The sequence below is a fragment of the Pygoscelis adeliae genome, unplaced genomic scaffold, assembly GCF_000699105.1.
Source record: "Pygoscelis adeliae isolate BGI_AS28 unplaced genomic scaffold, ASM69910v1 Scaffold442, whole genome shotgun sequence".
NCBI classification, from domain to species: Eukaryota; Metazoa; Chordata; class Aves; order Sphenisciformes; family Spheniscidae; genus Pygoscelis; species Pygoscelis adeliae.
This window is the reverse complement of record NW_008824191.1, coordinates 69536-92401: the sequence shown is the minus strand read 5'-3', so window position 1 is coordinate 92401 and position 22866 is coordinate 69536. Positions and strand designations below refer to the sequence as shown.

At 44.9% G+C, this 22866-nt stretch overlaps 1 protein-coding gene across 1 annotated transcript in view; it reads left to right on the top strand.

Moving 5' to 3' along the window:
* Positions 1-22866, top strand: part of FAM219A (family with sequence similarity 219, member A) — a 114016-nt gene that overhangs the window by 46846 nt on the left and 44304 nt on the right. Inside the window, exon 2 of the mRNA XM_009334717.1 lies at positions 21378-21477. Coding sequence (XP_009332992.1) covers positions 21378-21477 — 100 coding nt within the window. The remainder of the gene's footprint in view (positions 1-21377; positions 21478-22866) is intronic.

Below are 22866 nucleotides of genomic sequence, written 5' to 3'. Positions count from 1 at the left end.
TTTATTTTTACAACACACTGAAAGGTATAATAGCAAACTTATAAACATGCTAGGTAAAAGCCACCTGAAGTAGCAACTGTTTCTAATTATAAAGTTAAAGCTGCCTTTCTAGGCTATTTGGTTCTTTATTATACCTTGAACAACCCAAAAATGTACTTGGCTACAATTAGACTTCCAGACACAATAGGTGAATTGTAAATGAAAACCATCCAGTGGAAAATTACACTATTAGCCTGGAGCAGTAGCCGTGATCTTTACAGTTTATGGTGCTGCATAGCCTACACATCCAGTAATGTTCTGTGAGTCCATAAAGTTGAGAGGACAGTCTCTTAAAAGCAGAACAGTTTAGTTTTTTGGAAAAATTAAAGTAATTATTACATTCTTTTATGACTTTTTTTTTTAACATTCCCAGGCTTTTCCACATTAGTCTGGTTTAAATGGGAAGTAATTTGTCTTTGCCTTACCAAGATCTATTAGGCAACGTTCCTGAAAGGGCTACATTTAATTAGTTTCAGTCATCATTTTGGTACCTGCAGGGTAAAAAAAATTCTATGTAGATTTTGGTACAGGGAAGAATAATAGTAATCGTGATTTGGAGTTTGTGTGTTCCACAGTTGTGCTTGGATTTTAATCCCTTTCCTTATGCAGAGTTGCATTCTCATAGTCCAGGTTTGCTGCTTTATGAAAATGCTCTGCTGACTGTACTAATTAAAGGCTGTGGTGCACACCTTCAGCCATCACTGATTCATCACAGTGTTCATGGAGAAACGAGAGCGGCAATGTCACAGTTGGCACAGGAAGAAATGACCTAAAGCTGCACAGGAGCGGGTAGGGATTGGAACCACGTGCATCTAGGTTCAAGAGAGCAGTGAACAGTTCAGGGTACTCACTGTCTAAAGCTGTCGTGTCCTGGCTCCTGAAAAGAAGTCATCACACTGGCTGAGATTGACATCTGGAGCCAGCAGTCTGGATACAGATTAGATTCTTCTTCATCTGCTCACCGCACTGGGAGCCAAGGGCATTTCAGATGCCGTTGCGGATGGTTTGAGTAGGGTCTTCAGTAATTACTTTAGTTTAGGCTTGGGCACAGGACATTAAAACTGACATCTTGTCCTCCTACAGGATTTGAATAGTTGCCAGTTTACCTGAGGCTTGCCCTAGTCGTTAAAATAAACGGAAACAAGAGAGGAGCTTTCCCTTGACTAAAAAGAAGGGCTCTAGATAAGTGGTTCTTTTGCTAGGGAAGAGGTTGGAGATCCTTATGCTTTGTTTCACTTACTTCCACCTCTGTTTGCGGGTAACACATAATATTCAGGGTCTTCAGTTCTGAATGTATCTGTAGTTTGTTTGGGAGGTGTACTTAGCAGACAGGGATCAATACCTTAATACAGTTCTCAAATGATCTGCTACAGGATATAATATGAGTTAAATAAAATTCCTTGGCTTATAAGATGTAGAAGACCTCTGGTGTGTTTGGATTAAAGTGATGTGCTTTCCTGTTTTCTCCTGAGAAGGAAGAGGAGTTTGCCAGTGGCATCTCCCTTCTTGTATTTTTTTGAAATGCAGAAAAAAGAAAGAGTCTTTTTAACCATCTTCTGAAACACACACTATTCTTTTAGATTTGTACTTTCTTTTTAATTCATGGAGAACAGCTGTGGAATTGTTACTCCAACAACATAAGTGAATCTCTTAACAGATGGCTCTCGCACTGGCTGGGATGAAAGCAGCCTCATCCGTCCTGGTGTGGCTTATTTGTTGTTCTTAAATCCTGATATCTTGACAGGGCTTGAGTAAGACTTTGCTGTTTTCATTACAGTGTAAGTATAGTGTCGCTCCAGTAATTCTGCATTGAAGTCTTGCCCCTCTCCCCGTTAAAATTTTTCTTTCAAAACAAGGGGGAAAAAGTATTGACTTTTTTTCTTAAATCCCAGTGCTGGCACAACACATTCAGCTAGAGAGATCTGAATGGAAATGTAAAGTCTCTCCAGATGGAAATGGTATTACAAGGGAGGTACTGAGTGCAGTTTTGTCAAAGATGCTTGTTTTAGACCTTGAAACTTTCTTCCCTCCATTGCCTCCACTGAGGAAAGTTTATTAAAAAGAAGAGAGGATGTTTGGACCATGTAATAGTTTGCATATAAAATACTGGGCTTGCTCAGGTAACATTTAATCTCCTGTTTCTGAAGCAGGGATGAGTCTTCACATTGCAGAGACGTGTGGATGCTTACTCACCTCACAGACTTAAACAGGTGTAGGAGTCTCATGCTTAGAGAGTCTGTTTTTTTCACCTGCAGTGTTTTTGTGACAGTCATCTTGAATATGACATGAGATGCACCAACCCCCTCCCTTTGCTGTGCCAGCAGAATCCATGAATCAGCATAGCCCAGCTGTGGTGGCTTCATGGAGCTGGATCCTGCCTTTGAGGGCCAGTTGATGTGGTCATGGCTCCAGCAGTAAGTGCTGGGCTGCATGTGTGTGCCAGGTGTGGTGTGATGCCAACCTCACTCCGTCCCTCCAGGGACTGCAGCAGCTGCTCAGGCTCCCTGGGCTGGTGAGCACCACAGCTTTGAGGAGACCATCAGATGATAAGGCAGCCTATGCTGCCAGAAGAGCCAAACCCCGCCTCTTTCAAGGAAAAAGCAGTATGCCAGCCCGGGCTGCCAGCTGAACTGCACCGTTGTAAGTGATGGAAGAAATACAAAAACATACTGCGAGCAAATGTCACAATTTGTGGGTGAATGACTTGTCAGCCTGTGGCGGTTGATTGCAATTGAAGGGGAAATGCATTGCATTTGTAGTAAGAGGCTCAGCTGAATAGCTGAGGTCTTGATTCAAGTCATTATCGTAGACTGTTCTGTGTTCACCTGCCTCTATTAGTTCATGCTCTCAGTGGGGATGTGACTGGAAAGTGATTTTCCAAATTCTTCTTTTTATCGATCATCTGCAGGTAGAAGTCTCAAGGCGTCACACTGACAGAAGGAGCAGGAGGTCCTCTTTCCAGGGGCTCAGTAAGAAACCCTGTTTGCTGATTGTTAGTGGGCTGGATTCTTCTCCCATGAGAAAACACCTTCACTGTGATAATTATCTCCTGAAAACTGCATTGATGGTATGAGACCTAGGCTACTTCTGGAGGCCTTTGGGAAATGATGTTCTTCAGGAGAAGCCATACAGTACAGCTGTTGCTGGATGTGGCAGGGGGTAGAGACAGTGAGGAGTTAAACTGAAGTGGGGGGAGAATGCAACTTCAGCATCTGTGTTCTCCACATGGCCGCACTTTTGTGAGATACATCTTGGCTCTGTATGAACCACAATACTAGCTTTTGTTCTACTTGGTGTACTTTTCATTTCTGAATTTAAGACATGGCCTGTTACTGCAGTTGGATACCCACTGATGCGATGGAAATTTAGAACAATTGCCGAAATGTTGATGCAGGATGAGCAGGAGTGTCTGAGTTTAAGGCGCTGGGCATGGTTGTAAATGAAAATCTGTTTGGCATGGCTCCTGTATAATTAAGATGCCACACATTGTCTCTTTGTGCATGGGTCACTGTCAGCACCTCAGGATTATCATGGGCGTGATGGCAGGAGGCAGCTACCTCCGTAATTTGCTTCATGTAAAAGCTGGACCTGGGAACTAGCAGCTCAAACTGGAGTTCAGACATACAGATGGTTTTGGAAACTTCAAAAGTAGTCACAAATTCCCTGAACCCTGCCCCATTATAGCTGGGGGAGTAGTTATACCTGAAAATCTCTTGGAGCAGTTGGAATAAATGGCCCTAAACTGTACTGTTTGTGCAATTTAATACCCATTTCTGCTCAAAGCAATTCTGCAGGGATTTTGCATAGTGTAAGAGTAAAATAATTTAATTTTGCTATGTTAAAGTCTATTAGCTCTCCTGCAAACAGGAAATAGTTCACAGCTTCTTCATAACTCTGAAATGACTGAGATGGGAAATTCAAGTGAATTACATTTCCCTGTGTAAGCACAGGTGTATACACAGTGTTGACTATTGCTCTGCTTCAAATATTTGCAAATGCTGCAGAAGCGGAAGCATAAAAAGCAGATAGAGAGAGGGTAGATGTTCACCAGCTATCCTGTGATTAAACATAATGTAGTCTTAATGTCATTCTTCGCATATATTTATCCTACTGGTTGTGCAAACTGGGTGAAACAAAAATTACAATTAAATTGTTGATCTCTCTGGCATAGATGAACCACTTGAGTTGTTTTGGGTGTTTTCTGGCTGTGACCCTATTTCTGTTTCTGTGACCCTGTTCTGTTGGGCTGAGGCCACCTCTGTGTGCTGTCTCAGGATCACCCCACATCACGCCCCTCAATTAAAATCTGTGGTTCTGCAGGCACTTTACACAAGCTCTTGTGATGATGCCCAATTTCCAGATATGATAGATGGTCCTGTAACTTAGACTGAAGATATTGCTTTGGAGGTAAAGTAGGTACAAGATGGATTTTTACTTCGACACTTGTCGAGACAGAGAAGAGTTTAAATGGAAGTGTAACCAGTTTAAAGTAAATTGAAAGCCTCCAGGTTTTGTCAGGTTAGAGCACAGTTTACAGGTGGGGTAGAGGCTGGCTGCTTCATGGGAAGTCTCATGAATGAGAAGTCTCATGAGATGTCTCACCTAGGAATTATTATCTTGACAGGAGACCCTCTTCAAGGCTAATGGGCTCCTATTAGTGAGTGAAAATAAAAGGTCTGTGAATAAAGAGAGGAAGATGGTAAGAGCAAAAGAAGGTATGCAAAAGAACAGTAAAGAGCAAGCAAACCTAAAATCATGTCCTGAGGTAGCTGCACTTAGCTTACAGGCTAATCGTTATGATTTGTGTTGTTGGTACATTATGTGATTATACATTGTAATGGGCCAGGACTCTGCTGCCTCTTTTGAAGGTCATTACAGCACACTTAGGTATCTTGTGTTTGTACAACATGAGCATCAGCTTAGGTAGATCTGTATGCAGTAAAGTATGCTCAACGTATGCCCAGGGGTTAGGCTATATGTGGATGAGCTTTTTAAAAAGTGAATTTCATCTAAAGCATCAGAAGCTCTCTCTGAGCTGTGGTGCTGGGGGCAGGGACCTAATGAGACTGCTTTAATACAGCTCTAACATACACATCAGGTAGCAGTTGGAAGGACAGTCAATCTTTAAAGGTTTAAGCAGCACTTTATGAAAGTGCCTTCAATTAACAGCTAATGACAAGCCTTCTTCGGTGATTCTCTCGCTATCTTGTATAGCCAGATAATGAGAATGATCACCCAGAGAGACTTCAATTTATTTACCATTTTTTATTTCATTGGGAGGCTTCTGGATATTTGAGCAAGTAACGTTCCTGATTTGTGCCTTCATAAGTCAAGTGCCTGAGTTCAGCTTCAATCTATCATTGCTCTGAAGGTTTACATTTCAGATAGCTTTTTCTAGCAGCACAGATGTTGCAAACCTTAAATTAATGCACAAAGCTGCTTCTACCCTGAAGAAGATGGAACTTATAGGTAAGGAAAACAGTATCTCTTTCTCATGCCTGTCTTCTTAATGATAATGGAATTTAAAAGATCTACAAAGGGCTGTTTCAGCTAAATATCTTACGTCCACCGGTATTTGAAAAGAGAATAATGAGCTGAAAGTGTTTCTGCGCCCACCCGCGGTGTTAATTGAAAGCTGTGAAGACAAAGAGGTAGAAGCATGCTCAAGGGACCTTTCTTACAGAAACTATGTGAACCATCTCTCCTGTATCTGAACGTATTGTCTAAGCCATCCTCATTAAGCTACAAGGCTTCACTGGTAATGAGAGGTCTTCTTAATGCTTCCTTTTGTATTAATTCTATAGGCAACTTACAAACCAAATTGCAACCCTTGCAGAAGATCCCATTCTTACGTTTTGTTGACTATTCTCTAGTCTCCGCTTTTCTATACACACTGTGCACAGCAGAAGAAACAGACACAAACGTGGACCTAGCCTCCAAACTTACAACTGAGAAGGTACCTTAGGAGGAAAGTTGTGCATTTTTTATTTGCTTTTTAAGATCATGTGTTGTTCTTCCCCTTTTAATTGCAAGCTCCTTATATGAATGAGACTCACAGGGAGAAGAAATTGTCAGATGTGACAGATGGGTAGAGAGGCAACTCTTTACATTGATCAGGGATGTGTGACATAATTGAAACATTGGGGAGCTCTGTCTGAATTACAGTAGTTTGGATGATAGTGAGAAAGGAGTAAGTTCCTGAGAAAATTAACTGAGCAAAGACCATGAAGCAGTTCACAAGGCAATTCTGGAAGAACATTTTGCTGGAAAAGGAAGATGATAGGATGAAGAAACAAGTCTGTATACTGAGACCAACCTTTCAAATGTCTGAGGAACGGTCTGGCCTGTGAGACTTGTGATTTGTTTATGTAATTTTTTGCTTAATATCAAATGCTCGCAGGAAGGGACCACTTTTCAGGATTGTAATATAGTCCTGGAACTGCAGCTCCTGACCACATTTTTTCCCCTGCAGTGTAGTTTGAAGTGTAATATTGGTACTTATTGCTTTCTGGTGTACGCTATCAAATGTATTCAGTAGAAATGCATTTATGAAGATCTTGTCGCAGGGGACAGAACCCTGGAGAAGGACGCAGCTCTCCTGCTCTTGTGTTGAGCAGCTTCACTTCTCTGGATCTCAGTTTTCCCAGATATAAAATAGGGGATAATGATTCAGACCTCTCCTGCAAAAACACTTTGAAAGATGAAAAGGAGGGTATGAAAGCTGAGACACAGGGAAAAGAACTTAGCAACACTGCAGGAAACACGAATGAAGCCATCTGTGCAGTGTGGCAACAGAGGCAAAAAGGCAAAAAGTTCAGGGAGATTAAAATGCAGACAAAAAAAATGTGAAGCCATTCTAGATCAGTTGTACGTTGCCTGGGACATATTGTGTGTTTCTGATCACCCATCCTAAAAAGGATATTGTGGAATCAGGAAGAGTTTGGGGGTCTGTAACAAGAAAGAAAGAAACAGTGAAAATAACTGAGGTAGATTGTTTCTTCTTGAAGAAACAAATTGTAGGAGGCATGCTAGGAGGAGGAAAATAATCAAGGAGGTAGAAAAAAGAGATAAGGGGTTAGTGGATACCCAAACTCCTACTCCAAAACGCAAGATATTAAGAACTTGCTGAGGCTGAAAGACACTGATCCCAAAGCTGAGCCAGTGGGGTGAGGGGGAGAGGCTGGGATGTGAATCCATTCCTACAGCTTATGGACCCGCTGGCAGAAGACACCAGTTAATGGATAAGGATGATGCAGGGATCTACACCAAAGTAAAAATAAACAATATGAGAAGGAATAGACATTCTTTTTTCAGCACCTCTGGCAGCCCTCTAATTACTGGGGTTTGAAAGGGAACTTTCCCAAGGGCCAGGTCACCCCAAAAGAAATTTCTTACCTCGTTTGGGGTGAATGAGCGCAGGCCTTTGGTAAGATCAAGGTGAAGATCGGGGCTGCTGATCTGATTTGTTTTAATAGTTCCCTTGCTCTTACTTCACCAAGTGTTCCCACTCTCCCAGCTCTTAGTGGAGAATGGCTCTACAGGCAGCGGGGTGATGCTGGCAAGGAAACTGGCAGGGTTGCAAATAGGGTTACAAGACACACCAGTGCGTCAGGGGGAAGGATAGGTCTACTGGGTACAGAAAGACATGGCAGAGCCACACACACACACAAGATGAAGAAAGGCATAAAAACAAAATTCCCCTGATGGCCAAGTAAGTAATTTTGTGGGCTGCTCCATGGTGTTTGGCACGACAGATAGTGTCTGAGCACTTCACAAAGTCCTTGTTCATCTCTGCAGCCCTACTGCTAGGGTAGGGATGGATTAGAAAGCCTTACCAGATCCCTCTAGTCCTCTCAAAATCCCTTCCCTCTCTCTCGTGATCTTGTGGCTGTACGGATAAGGGCTTGAGACAGAGACCGATTAAGGCCAGAAGATCATTTGGGGTTTTCAGTGCAACATACCTATTGCCTGATGATCTTTTTACCTATCAAGGCAAAGCTCCCACTCACTTTAGTAGCATTTGTAAACACTCAGCATATCACACTGCAGGGCTATGATCCAGGAGCCCAGCAGAGGAGGGAGACCTTATTAGTGACCCTTGGTGGGAAATCTGGTTTTAGAGACTTGGCACATTTCATGTAAGAGCATAAAGGTCCCAGTTCTCTAGGGTAGCCCCACGTTGTATAACCACAAGGTCATCCTTCCTCCTGTGTGCTGTGCTCCCCTGTTCCCTACATGACTTGAAACTTCTGCAAGAAATCACGTACTTGGGCTTCTGTTCCTTCCTTGTGTAACCGTGATCAATCTCCAGCGTAGATCTGTGCTGGCTCCTGAATTACCAAGGGAAAGGGTTTACAGGAGTATGTCATTAAAGACTGTTTTGTAGCACATAGGTTGCAGGGGCTCAAATTAGGCTGCAGTAGCTGTATTTGAAAGCTTGGCAAACCAGCCCTGCTGGGTTTTTTTCTAATGTCAGTTCCCTGCAGTTTTAACAGAGGAAAATGGACTATAAAGTAACCCCAGCGTGGCCTGGCACAGCAGCACCAGCATGGCTCTGGGCCGTCTGAGCACATTGTTCCGTGCCACCAGCCTTAGCTGAGTTCAGGCCACAAGGCCAGTTAGGTTCCTAAATCCCTTCATCACAAGAAGGCTGCTGGAGCTTCACTCAAAGGTAGTCTGGGACCCGCTGGGGAAGTAACAGCAATGGTCGGTTGTTGTCCTTCATGTGCGCAAGCCCTGGCAGAGCACGGAGGTGCATCGTATTGCAGATGTCTGACAGCTATGTCCCTAGTACTTTTAACCCTGACCACCTTTCACTGTCCCTGTCCTGTCTCTTCCTTGTCTTCTGTTCTTCTAGAAACATCATTCAGCCATTCCTATTTCCCCTCCTGGCTACCCATCCAGTCTGTTTCCCCCATCCCCTTCTCCGGTCAGCTCTAGACCTCTTGGCAGACCCTGCCTTCCCTCCCTGCTCATCCCCTGCCCTCATCAGCCTCAGCCTCGGACTGCAGATGCTGAGAGGGATATCACTTAGAGGGGTGGTGCTCAGGGCGACAAAATGTGTTCCCAGCACCCCACCTCAACAAAAAAAAATGCCCCAAAGAGTAGACATTTGGCAAATGAAAAAAACTGTCAAAATGCAAAGATTTGGGCAGTCACACTCAGCGAGCAAAGCAGGCAAAACCCTCCATGGCTCACAGCACTCTGCCTTCCAGCAAGGCCTGTGGGAGCCCCGGCACAGGGCTTTGGGGCTGGTCTGTGTCCCTCCAGCAGAAGGAGCAGCAGCATGGAGGGATCCGAATAAAGAGTGAGAGCCGGCATGCATGTGCCTGAGCCTGTCCCAGGGAGCAGTGATGCTGCGGTCACCCTTTCATCTCCCTTTCCAGCTCAACCAGGGATCTGGTTTGGCTTTTTGTGCATGCAGTGAGCTCCCTCGACCTCCTGTTCCCACCTCGTGCAGTGCTTCCTCCCGTGCTCCGCAATCTGCTGTGGCTCCTTGAAGGGGGCCAGGGACAGATGGCTTGATTTCGGCTGATAAAGGGGCTGCCTTCAAAGGAGAAGCGAGGCGGAAGCCGTCTGGCCTGATATCTCTTTCTGGTGCTGTCAACAGGAGGCCGAGGAGGCAAGCTGGAGCCCCATGGAGACCAGCTCCGTTGCAGGGAGCACAGAGGGGAAACAAATTCTCCTTAAAAACGCTTTCCTTGTGCCGCTAAGTGGTGTCTGCTTGCCTTTATTTCAAACAGCTCCTGCCAAGCCCAGTTTAACTCAATATTTAAGGTATGCTCTGATCTTTGCTCAGCCCGCTGTGCTACGTGAAAGATAGCAGCGCTAAATATCTTCAGATGCTCTCAAGGGATGGCCAGGAATGCGGCTGGCATTTTGTGTGCCACTGACTTTTAAGCATAACGTGGTAAAACACTAACCAGGCTTGTCAATTCCCATCCGCAGTGTCTGGCAGCGCCGGGGCTGTTGGACACCTTGCTGAGCCCAGGCCCAGTGGGCTGCATGGGGCTGGCAGGCTCTCCAGGACCTTTGCAGTGCATAAACCGCAACCTTGCAATAACCGAGGGAATTGGGAGTGAACTTAATGAATAGGAAGACAATAAAAGCCGCCACTTCTGGTAATAAAAATAGGTTTTTCTTCAGGGACCTCAGTTTTGCACTTTTTTTTCAGGATCGGGAGGGGAAGAAGCATCCCTGCCCTTTGGAGACAGAATAATTTATAAGCCACGTTTATAAAAATCAGTGATTTCCCTTTAAGTCAGCTCCTGTGCCTTCGTCTGGGCTTGCCTGATTAGTCACATAATGAGGATATTTCTAATACAAAGGTGTCAGGGGAGAAGAGATCCAAACAGTGCTTTATCAGAGGAGAATCTGTATCCCCCCGGATGCTAATTAGTCAAGGAGATGCAGGCGTGGGGGGCGGGGGCGAGGTGAGCTCTTATTTTAGAAGCCAAAATGTTTTGTGCCCTCACAATTTCTCGTGCAGGGCTGGAAAGCTGTGCCAAGGTAGAGAGCAACTTGAGATCTCCCTCAGCTTTTGCATCCCCACCCCTCAGACGTGTTTGCTGTGCTGCTGCTCCTTCTGCTGTTTGCAGGGTTATTTCTGTCACAAGCTTGGCTAAACAGAAACTCTCTCCTTATAAATATGGAAATCTGATGACTGAGCTCTCGATCTCTTGGGACAAGTTGAAAGCGTTTGTGCTAAAGAGAAAAGGGCTGCTGAGCACCCAGCTTGGTGGCTTTGTTTTCTCTACTAGTGGAGAGAAACCAGTAAGGTTTTAATGCTGGGATCCACCTTTGCAGGTTAAGCAAGTGACCTCTCAGGCTGTGCTCAAGACAGAGTGCTGAATACTTTCAACTGGTGGCCATGCTGAGCATGGTGAGGTGAGGACAAGAGCAGCCCTGCCTGCCGGGTGCTGCCCTCTCAAAGCCCGCCAAGATCCTGGCTGAACCCATCAGCCTGGGTTGTGGGGTCAGGAGGCAGCACTGGGTGGGTGTGAAAGCATGGGCTGTGGCAGAGTCCCCTGCTCCATCCAGGCTAAGCTGGTGTCCACTGCTGAGATCCCCACCTGTCTGCAGTGTGACAGATACGTTTCATGCGTGAGCCTTGGGCAGCTGCTCATCTTTTGGGTGATGTTGGAAGAGTGTATGTTTTTAGATTTGTTAAAGAGCTTTGAATGCCACTGGGCATCCATTATTATTCCTGAGAAATCCCTTGAAACTTCCATCCCAGAGTGGTGGGCCCCCACAGTGCTTCTTCAGGGCTTTATTTGGATCCCGCTTATAGCCTGTCTCTTTTCCTCGGTTTTCTCAGGATGCCTCCTTCCTGGGGCCAGAGGTAGCTTTGATCTTGGACAAATGCACGGGTGTTTGCTCTTCCCTCAACATTCTGACTGCATTTCCTATGCAGCATTCCCAGATCTTCAACTTCCCTAGAAAGCAGGGTGCTGAGACCTTGAGATTTCTATGCTGGTGACTTCGACTTTTTCCTGAGTCAATTTTGGCTGAGTACCTGAAGGGAGATGCAGTGATTCCCTGCTGAAAGCACTTACAAGATCCATCCATGCCCTTGGTTGTGAGTGCAGGCTGAGTAAAGTGCAGGCATACAAACTCAGCTTGTATAAACAGCAAACACCCTGTGCAGGGTGCCTTGGGTTGAAGGCAATAGACCTGGCAAACGTGAAGAAGGTGTGCGATGGAGGGGGCGTCCTATGGTTTCAGCATGAATCCAGAGGCTGGAAAAAAGTTCTGCAGTCTGCACACATCTCATTTTCATTCCAGAAACATCTGACATCAAACTGACACTCAGCGGATGGCATTGACCATTGTGCAGGTCTCGTCGTTGCATTGAGACGTCAGTTAGAGACCCTGCGGAGCTGGATGTCCCTGCCCCCTGGGAGAAGGGGGATTTACTAGGTGCAGGAGAAAGGCAGGATGAAAAATGATTGCTAGAGAAGGAGTGAACAGGAGAAGCAATTAAACAGCTCAGAAAAGGATCTGAGAGGTTGGATTAAAGGTGCCAGGGATATTCCAGGAGCAAAAAGCAAGACCTCATTCATCTTACGCATATAGGAGTTGAACATGTAAAAATCAGCTGCCTTTCTTAAAAAAAGGATCCTAACTGCTAACTGGAAAAGAACAAGTGGCCCCAGAGGTATGCTAGTAATAGCTCTGGTATTGAACCACTGATTGGAGCCCTTGGTCTATTGAAAGGTATGGATGTGGAGCTGTCCCAGCTTTTCCTGCTATTGTTCTTACAGCTCTGAAAGCTTAGTAACATCGTATTTGCCACACTGGATCCTGTCCATGGCCTATGAAAACGATTATCCAATCTCCAGGATGTTGTAGGGAACTTACATCACTGGAACAGGACTCTCCCACTGTCACTTGTATTGTGCTGGGACATTTTTGTCAGAATATATAATTTCTGCAGTATCTGCCAGAACCAGGCGACATTTTTAGTGTTTCCTTCAGGCAAACTTTGATCTCATCTTTCATGTACAGCTGGAACAGCCTAGCTGCGTGTGGAGAGGATCTGTAAACCATTCTGTATATGCCCATGACCATGGCATTGCAGCAGCGATGGCACCACTTTCTCAGCTAGTTTCTCTGGGTGTTGTTGTTGTCCGTGGGAAGGAAGCACCGTTCCTCTCTGCCATGCGGGAGAGTCTCTGGTCGTCTCCATTTCAGCTGGAAAACTCAACTCGCTCTTAGAAAATAGAAAATTTTCTCTTGGTGAGGCTCCTTTAAAGCCTTGAAGGAATAAAGATGGGACACACCTTTGAAAGAAGTTCTAAACACTAACCAACAAGCATGAATTCAGTCACTACGTGATCCTGCTGTGGTCCCTTACGGGCAGCACTAGGGCTGTGCAGAGCACTGCAATTTTCTATAGTATTCAGCTACAGCATGTAGACAAGAGCCTGAGCTCTGGTTCTTGTCTCTGTCTTCCAAACACACCGTGACCTTGGCTCTGACACGTTTCTCAATTTTTAATCATTTTGAGGGTATCCTCCCTCATGAGTCGAGGTTTAAAGAGCAGTTGTAAAGTTGTTTGGGGGTTTTTGAGATCCTGATTTGGCCAGATAACGGTTGCTAAACTGACTCTTACAATAGCTACCAAGGAATTTGTGATGCTTTATTGCCTTAAATACTCATATGTCTCATGTTGCACCTCAGAGCTGTGGCTGTATAATCAGAGGTACAAAAGGAAAGGTGTAATGTCCTCATGTATATATCCTTTACAAGGAAGGAAATGTTTTGGTATTGAAGCATCCTGAAAACATACCTCAGTTAATAGCTGGTTTTAAATTGTTATTGCATGCCAGCTGCTTGGCAAGTGCTGCAGGCAGTGGGGAGTGCAGTGTGGTATTTCTCTAATTTGCAATGTTAATGATCCAGTTTAAGTCATGTAAAGTTAGCACAAGATACCAAACCTAAAAATGCATGTGATAATAGTGATGGCTTATGTGCGTAAGAAGAGCCTGGAGGGAAATATGGTGTTAAATATAACCTATCATGATTGGAAGGAAAGGACCGGGGGCTGCTTGTGCTACTGGTTTCTTGGAGGGAAATCTAACAGAAATCATGTAATTACTCCCATTTTTCTTCCTTGTCCCTCAGTTGCTTTCCCAAAGTATTTGGTCTACTTACTGAATTGGTGCTTCCTCTGTTACCGTAGACTCCCAGGATTAGTCATACATCATAATCTAAAAAAAAGAGACTTTCTTCCTTGTGCTGCAAATATCATTTTTGATGAGGAAAACAGACCTCTGAAACATCTTGTTCCCTTTCCACAGCTTACACCTTTCTGTTTGCTGCATTTTGTTCAGCTTGAATGAGGCAGTCGGGCAGACCCTTCGCAGCCGGGGCTCCAAGGGAGCATTTCAGCACCAGCACTGCGGCACACACAGGCAGACTGGCACTTCTCTTCTGCCCCCATTTGAAACAAAGCAAAGATCTGAACTCCTTGTTACCTGCCAGTGAGTTGAGCTACCCCGACTGCAGGTGTACACAGTAACAAGTCATTTTAGTGATGTTCTGGTTCAATTTAATTAATATGACTTGAGGTTTTAATCATGCAGCAATATTAACCCTGCTGGCTTTTCAATTGCTGAAAAAAATGGCTTCAAATACCAATTTGTCTTACAATTATAAATGAATCCAGTTCAAAATCTGGATCATGTAGTGGATATCGCAGGCCTAATTTGTTACTGTTAAATAAGATCTGTTCAGCAGTTGCTCAGAAAAGAAAAACAGCAATGTTGAACTGGTGCATTGGCAGAGCTAGTAGAAAGTCAATAAACAGTTGTTGTTTATTGCTTTGTTGAAACTGAGTCAGTAGCTATCAATGTATTTCAGTGCATCAGTCACTGTGTCACCAAAATGCCGTTTATTTTCACTTTGGTACGGGCTGGTGATGCTGAGATGAGCGGTTAGTGCTCTGGATCCAGCAGCGTGCACATGTTGATGAACAGTGACAACCACATCTTCCTGGGAGCCTTCTGCTCTGGTCACCGTGTGCTTCTGGAGTTCCTTTAACATGTGAGACTTAAAAAAAAAGATGGTCGTCTTCAGCTCACCCAGGGAGAAGGTGAAGGCCAGCCATGGTCCTTGGCAGTGGGTAGGGGAGTTTGGAGAACCTCTCGTTCCTGGGATAAACTGGTGTTCTGCCTAAATGAGTCTGGCTTAGAAGCAGGCTCCTCTCTTCTTAAGACAGATGGGGGAAGGGACCTAAAAAGATCAGGGATCTTACCAGCTTGCACCAAATCCAGATCGGGCTACCCCAAAACCAAATTAGCTCTGTTGACTTTCTGTGTGACAAATCGGTTTCTAACCCGGGCTTCCAACAGCAATTCCACAACTTCATCAGGCAAATGTACAACTTCTTAGCCTTACCTCTACAGTTTTCTCTGATATTTCCTCACAACCCTGCTGCAGTTTAAGGTAATAGTTTCTTATTCTGTCGATCAGAAACATGAAAAAAAGAAATTACTCCCTTTTTCTCTGTGGCAGCCCTTTCTGTATCTCCGGACAGCTATTGTATCCCTCCTTAGTCTTCCCCTTTCTTCTCTGAACAACCCCGTTCTTCCAGTGTTCCTGGATGGTTGTAGCTTCTAGCTTTTATCTATAGGACTGCTGAGGGGATTACATCTTCCTTGAAATAATGGGCTCCAAAACTATGTGTTTAAGCTGAAGCCTGAGGTATGCAGAGGAGAGCGTGAGAGAGTCTTTTGTGAGGTTTGCAGGTTCCATTCCTGCCATACATCCCCCTGTGAGGCTTTCCTTTCTCTTGCTGAACATGCTATTACTGACCATTGTTCATCAAGTGGATTCATCTTGATCCACTATAAATCTCATAGCCTTTGAGCCTCTCCTTTTATGCCATTTCTCACATAGGCTATGCACATACTGGTTCCCAGTGGTTTTGTTCCCAGTAGGTTTTTTTAAGTGCTTTGTGCTCATAGATATTTCATGTCTATATTGTAGTGAGACCTAGAGGCTGCAGAGGCCTGTTGTCCAAAACACTGTGAGATCGTGCTTTTACATACCCACCTGTGGACATCAGAGTCCCCTCCCCAGAAGCCTGCTGCCTACAGCTGCATTTCTCAGGATAACCTAGTGTGGTACAGCTTGAGGTGGAGTGAATCTCAAACAGCATAGGATTTTCTGTTCCCAGGGCAGAGAGACTGAAGGCATAAATATTTATTAGCAGGAGCAATGTTCTAGCCCGAGAATCTGGGATGACAACATGGGAATGATAGAAACTTCTCGGTCACCTGAATGTACCCCCTGTATTTGGGGTGCATGTGGTTTCTTGTTTTTCTGCTCACTAGGTCAGTCTCTCATGCACAGAACATCTATCAAATTTTCCAGACTCAATGTTTGATGTGGAAAAGAAGCAAACCACTTGGGCTTGTCCTTTCTTGTTAGCATTTGTTTCCAGTGTGTGATCCACATGGGTGGCTTCAGAAAGCAGGAGTCTGCTGAGCTGCAAGCGGCTGCAAGGGCTCACTGTAGGCTGTCACACACGTGTTGGTACTGAAACTTCCAGCATCTTTAAGTTGGACAGAAGACAGCAAGCACATCATCAGTTGGTACAGGAGAGAGACAAAGGTAGCTGGATGATACTCCTGACCAGTCAGCTCATACTGATTCAGCTGATGATGATCAGACCAAAGACTCTGAACTGTGGAGAGAGGTGGTGGGTAAAGCCCTGTATATTGGGTCTTTCCTTGAGATCAGAGGGTAAGGGCAATCATGCCCCTCTGCTTTTATCAAAAAGTAGAGCTGCTTTAATGATCACAGAATTTCCCACAGACAGCAGAGTGGAGAACATTTTCTTAGGGCTGTAAAAATGACTGATTTTTAGGATTGGGAAGGGTGGGCAGATAGAGAAATCTCGGTTTCCAGCTGTGTTTTTAAGGGGCAGCTGAAGGCCACAGAAACTACGTGTGCCCATTCCCTTCCACATGCACTAGGGTCCCAGAGGATTCGCAGTGTGGAAAGCAGAGGCTTGTTAGGCTTGCAAGATGTCAGAAGTGTTCACTGTGAAGGAAGGCAAAGGAAGCTGCACTTGCTAAGGTGCTACAAGGGTGTGTTTGTACCCAGCACCCAGCTCCGTTGCTCAGGGTGTAACTGCACAGTTTGCCAGCTGTTCGGGCCTATTTCCCCCCCATAGTCAGTGTGGGTTACCGGGAGAGGTAGATGATAAGAGTGAAAAGGCTATTGACCTGGTGCATTATGGCAGGTGTTGTGTTTCTTGCTAAGTCCTGCAAAAGGAAAGGGGGGATTTAAAAAAAGAGAAAGAATAAAAACCCTGCTGAGCATGCCATCTTCCTTAAACCCCTGATTTCAGTTTAAAGTGATTTCAGCTTCTCTCTGTGCCCCCACATACCGAGGATTCACAGCACTCCTGCTCCATGAAGGTTCACTGGAACTAATTCCTGATGTTCAGAAATGGCACATAGTACACACCGTAGGACATTGCTGTACCTAGCAGGAGGAAAGTTTTCAAGGTCCATTGTGTTGAGCCTGTAGAAAAAAAAAACAAACTAGTAAGGAACCGCTCCACCGTTCGAATGCTGTGATTGTTGCATGCCCAGTTAAGCTGTGAGCATGTGGGGAGAAAATTTTGGTTAAACTCTGGCCCCAACCAATGTTCATGCAGTGGCCTGATTGAATGTATTTTTTCCCTAGGAGTGAAGACATAAGGAGGCCTCAGGAACAAAAAATCCCTTAAATGTATTCAATTCCCAGAGCCATTTAGAGCCTCTGCAGCCACAGCTCGGCACTTGCCTTTTGATTGGGAGTGTTGTGTGCCCTCCAGCGAGCAGAGAGAAATCACATCATCTGGCCTGGGACCGGTCCCACTGCGTAGCTGAGATTTTGACATTGGGGTCAGAGCTGAATGCATCAGTTGAGGGAGGCTTGTAAAAAAGGACAAAATCGCCAAGTGAATTCCAATAGTGAAAGCCCGCGATGAGTCTCAGTGTGCTCATAGGCATTCACAAGCAACAGGCTAATTAGACAAGTAAATGTTTCTGTGGGTGGATGAGCTACAGAGAGAGAAATGCACCCGTTCAGTATGCACAGAAGCAAAGCGTGTTCGTGCAAAGAGGCAGCTCCAGCCGAGCTTCTGTGGGAATGCTGTCATTCTCGCAGCCGGGGTTGTTACTATGGAGTCCTTGTGCGTTGCTGCAGAATGTATATGAAGTGATGGATGGGAAATATGACAGTGCCTCGACACTCCTGGGCCAGCGATAGTCACCCGCTAGCACTGGAGATGCTGTCTCTGGCCCAGCTCAGTTTCCTTTTGGATCCATTTTACTCTCTGGAGGGAGCGGGCCTGGCCCGTGCATGCAGCGGTGCTCACCTAGACTCTGCTGGTGCTTTGTGATCCCTCTGTGCAAGTCATGGGTCTGTTGTGCGGCCGTAACACGTTCCCCTGCTGGTCTGCTGTAGAGGTGCCATGCTGCTGGGGCAGAAAAGTGTCGTTCCAAACCTTGGAGATTAATTCCGAGTGTGGACTGGCATTATTACGGACTCTGCTGCTGTGTCCTTCATCATTCTTACCTCCAGTGTCAGAGGTGGGGGTGCAGTCTCCACCAGTTGCCAGGCCTCCTCTGGAGTCAGTAGGGAGAGGGAGACACATGTCCAGGGATGGATTTATCTCCTTTTAAGATGAGCGTCTAAGACAGGATGGAATGAATCTGATTCATTCCATCTGATTTTCACTCTTTGAAAATCATCTTTGTTTTCTCTGGAGGTCTAGGAAGCCTTTTCTATTTGTTTGGTCTAGCGCCCAGCTTTGAGATTGCTCCAGCTGAGTCCTCTGGTCCAGGACCAGAGTCCAAATCCTCAAAGGCATCTCAGAACATTTCTCCTCTCCCTCTGTTCATGCAAATGGATGTCTAATGTCACTGGCAGGTTACCCACAAGGAAAAGCTACTGTCAGCACATCAGCTTCCGACAAAAGTAAGGGCTGGTTTTGATTTAAAGAGTTTAAGAGTAATTTTAACAGTGTGAATCTGAGCTAGTCTGGGTGGCCATGCCCTTTCTCTACCGTGTGAGCTTCTAGCTGTGAGCTTACGTGGCTCTATGCTGGATTGCACCAGCACAGGAGGCAGTACGTGGCCATTGCACCATGTCCTTTACCATAATATGTCTACTCCCATGCCTTCCTGCAGCCAGCAGATTGGGGCTCCAAAGACTTGTGTTCAGTAGCACTAGGAAGCATCCAGCTCTTGGAGTCATGCTCCTTAAAAATCGCTGTATCCTGCCTTTTCCCAGGCTGTCAGAGAAAAGATTCTCATCCGGGAAGCCTGGACTCAGCTGGCGCCACCTACCACCTTACACATCCCTCTTGGAGAGGTTCTAGAATGTCTGGGAGACAGCCGTGTCCTTTATATTATCTGGCTATTCCCATGAATATCCTTTCCTACAGCCTGGATTCTGGTCCAGCCCCTTCCACTGGGTGTGTTGGAGCCCAATCCCACGTTACAAGGATACCACAAGAACTGGTCTTCGGTTGAGGTCATAGAATAGGTTCTGACACAGAAAATAAGGATGGCTATTTCAAGTCAGATTAAAGGTCTCACCTACCCTTGTGTCGTGTCCCTGAGAGGACAAGAACAGGGTGAGCACACAGTGACGCCTCCCTAGTTAACCCCTCCAGCGATCTGTGCCTGGGGGCAACCTGAGCCAGAAGCAGTGCTTTTGGATTTGGTGGATATTCCTTCCATTCATTTTTCTCACCCTTTCCTGAGCCCCTTTTAGCATCCACAGCAGCACATCATCTGCTGTATAGGGAAGTACTGAGCTTGTTTCCAGCTGCTGCGTGTTAACTGCCACTTGATATCTCATGCTTGTAGAAAATAAGGGCTAGCTGATCCCTATTCACCTTCTCACCCCACTCAGGATTATTTAGACTTCTCCCATAGCCCTGGTCTGTTGTCTCTCCCTGGCTGAAGATTCCTGGTCTGTCTAGCTGGTCATCTGATGGAACCTGTCATCTGAGATCTCTTCCTTGAGTGACAGTAGCTAGCTACAGCTCATCATTTTCATTTATAAAGTTGGAATTGTTTTTCTTCTGTGTACCACTTCACTTTTAGCTTCATTTAATTTCAACTGCTGTATTTTTGCCATTCAACTGCTGTATTTTGTCATTTAGTGTGATTATTAAAGTAGGGTTTTTAACCTAAAATGCATGTGATTCGTCATTTATGCCTAACTATGTTCTCCTGGAGACTGGCTTGTTTGTTTGCAACCTGCTCTAACCTTTTTAACCAGTCATTAAACTGCTGCATTAGAGGAAAAGTGCAGCAGTGACTGCACTAGAGGAAAGCAGAAGAAACTGCATATGGTTCAGCATTATCTATTTAATGTCATTGAATGCAAAGTCTTGTAAGCACCATCTATTTTAAGTAGTGTCAAAGTCTACTGGATAGTGCAAAGAAGCAGAATTTTAATAAAACATTATAACACTACATATGGTATTTGACCAGTTTCTATGAAGATAGAGCCTAATTCAAGAATCACATTTTATCTCATGAGCACAGTGTATTAAAAAGAGCTAATGCGCACTGCAGAGAGAAGGCAGGCACTGGCGAGGAAGGGACAGTGGCTCACCAAGTGATTTTTTTACTGAGAGCAGAGCGATGGTACCTTGCTTTGAAACTCAGTGACTCTGCTTTGCGTACAGGTGTCAGTGCCAAATGATAGGTTGCATCTTTAATACAAACTCCAGAAACTGAGAGGTAGGCAATATCAGTTCACCAGTTTGGAATGGTATTTTCTAGTATTTAGTTTCTGATGCTTTGTTCCATTTCTTACAAAGTGATGGTTTCTTCAGATATTGGACCTAATTTGGATGTTTGTTTTCCCTGTGCAGCCCTACCTATTATAAATCCAAACTTACATACACATATATGTGTATATATATATATGCATGTTCAATTTAGTTTGTACCTTCTAGGTGGGAAGAAGTGAACATGTTTGAAAACCAATTTTAGTTTTCACTATGGTACTAGGTAGAGATAGTTCCAGCAGGTTTGAAGTTTGCTATGACAGGACTTTAAATATTTTTAGCAGTGGTGTAGCACTGCCTGAATTGGTAGTTTGTCTCTCTCTCAATCCTTTGATGTGCTGTACTATAGAGTACAACACTACCTGGATTAGTTTGTCTGCAAGTAGGCATGATAGAGTGGACTCTGTGTTTGGGGAGCTTTGGTTTTCAAGGGGATTTCAGTGACAGTGAAAGGTGCTGTGCTGACAGATACTGAAATTAAATCTTTCCACTTAGCCACAAAATAGGTCCAGCATGGGAAGCACAGACTTCCTCTCCCAAGAGGAACTGGAGATTGAATTCTCCTACTCATTCAATCCTCGTTCCTTCTGAGCTGGACTTTCACACAGGTGGTGAAAGCTTTTTAGTTTTAAATATGAGGTTGACCGGTCCACTTGCAACTTGGCTGAAATTGTAAATGCATTTCATACAACACTCGAAAGAGTCATCACATGAAAATGGTTTGGGACTACTGCCAGCCCAGGCTGAATTTGAACTGATGACCCACCCTCCACATAATATTCCCAGTATCATCCATCATATAAGTCTGATGTTGAAATCTGGCATTTCCAGAGGTACTTCTAGCGTACTAAATGTGCTTCCAAAGTTCTGTGTTTTGCTCCTGGATTTCAGCTGTTCAAAGCACCAGCATGTTCTTTGCTCCCTCTGAATGTGGGTGGGGATGGACTCGCCTAACAGCCAGTTAGAGAAGAGACTGCATAAGTTTTAGCTAAACGATTCCATTTTGTTTCCTTTTCTTTCTTAACAGGATCCAACAGCTGCATCTATTTCGGACAGAGATTGCGATACGAGAGAGGGAGAGACTGTAGCCATGAACTATAAGCCATCCCCACTTCAAGTGAAATTAGGTGAGTCTTTGCTGATGGAGAGTGAAAAGGCTGAATCCAAGGTCTGAAATACGGTGAGGTGCTCGTGGGATCGTATGCAGATCTCCATGCATGTGGCTGAGCATGCCAGCTCACTTCAAACAACTCACAGAGCAGTTTTATCATTGTGATTCTGCTGCTGAGGGAACTGACCTACAAACATGTAAGGACCCTGTATCTTGGGCTGTGGTAGAGGAAGAAAGCTATGCCTTGAAAGGAAGGCATAGCTTTTTAAACCTACAGATTTTTATCAAGCTAAGATCAAGGCTTGGTCAGATAAAGAATGAAGATAATATAGAGGGACTGTAAAAAGAAGACAGAATAACTGCAAACAAAATGGAAAGGATCAGAGACTTGGGCCACTACCAGGAAAAGGTAGAGCTGTGTTACTGTGAGATGGAGGGCTTGTAGGTCTGTAAAGGTTCACATACAAATACTTGTGCTAAGCACAATCATCCAATTAGCACAATACACTGCTTCCTCGCAAGGCTAATGCCTTACAAGAGGAGAGCAATCCACACATGGCTGTCCTGCCTTCAAAACCTGAGCCACTATTGTGCCATACAGCCTCAAGAACCTGATGAAGGACAAGTCAAAGGAACAATGTGTTTTTTGCTCAGAGCATGGATAAAAAATGGGAATCAGTCTGGAAAATTTCCCAATAGGAGCAGGAAGCAGTCCTCTGGTTGTCCTTCACATCAGAACAAATTACATTGAGAGGATGCTGCTGGAGCTGATTGAGGGTGACTATGCCATGTTGGGGAAGGCTCTGAAAGAAGTGAGTGCCCACATGTTCAGTGGAATAGCTCTGGCCCCTACCAAATTAGTGATAGGGAAGGTCAGCAGACAGCTAAGGTTTGAAGAAGATTTGGTAAAGTTTGGGCATTGGTGTGTGATTATGAAGGGATATTCTCAACAGAATTTTTGAGAATCCCAGTTTCTTCTGTTTATTCTGTTTATTCAACAGAATAAACTCAACAGGTTTTGCCCAAGGGCCTGCAGTACTACTGCAAACACTGGTGTTGGCCTCATTTATAAGAGGAGTCTTAAAGAAACACCAGAAAAAGGCTGAGGAGCGCTTGTGAAGACTCAAGGCTCTGCCTGAGTATGTGGTAAATTGAATAATCAGGCAAATCTGGTCATAGGGGGGGAACATTGTCACTGAGGATGAGGAAAAGGCTGAGGTACTTAATGCCTTCTTTGCCTCAGTCTTTAGCAGGCAGACTAGTTATCCTCAGGGTACTCGGCGCCCTGAGCTGGAAAACAGGGACGGCGAGCAGGATGAACCCCCCATAATCCAAGAGGAAGCGGTCAACGACCTGCTACGTCATCTGGATGCTCACAAGTCTATGGGGCCGGATGGGATCCACC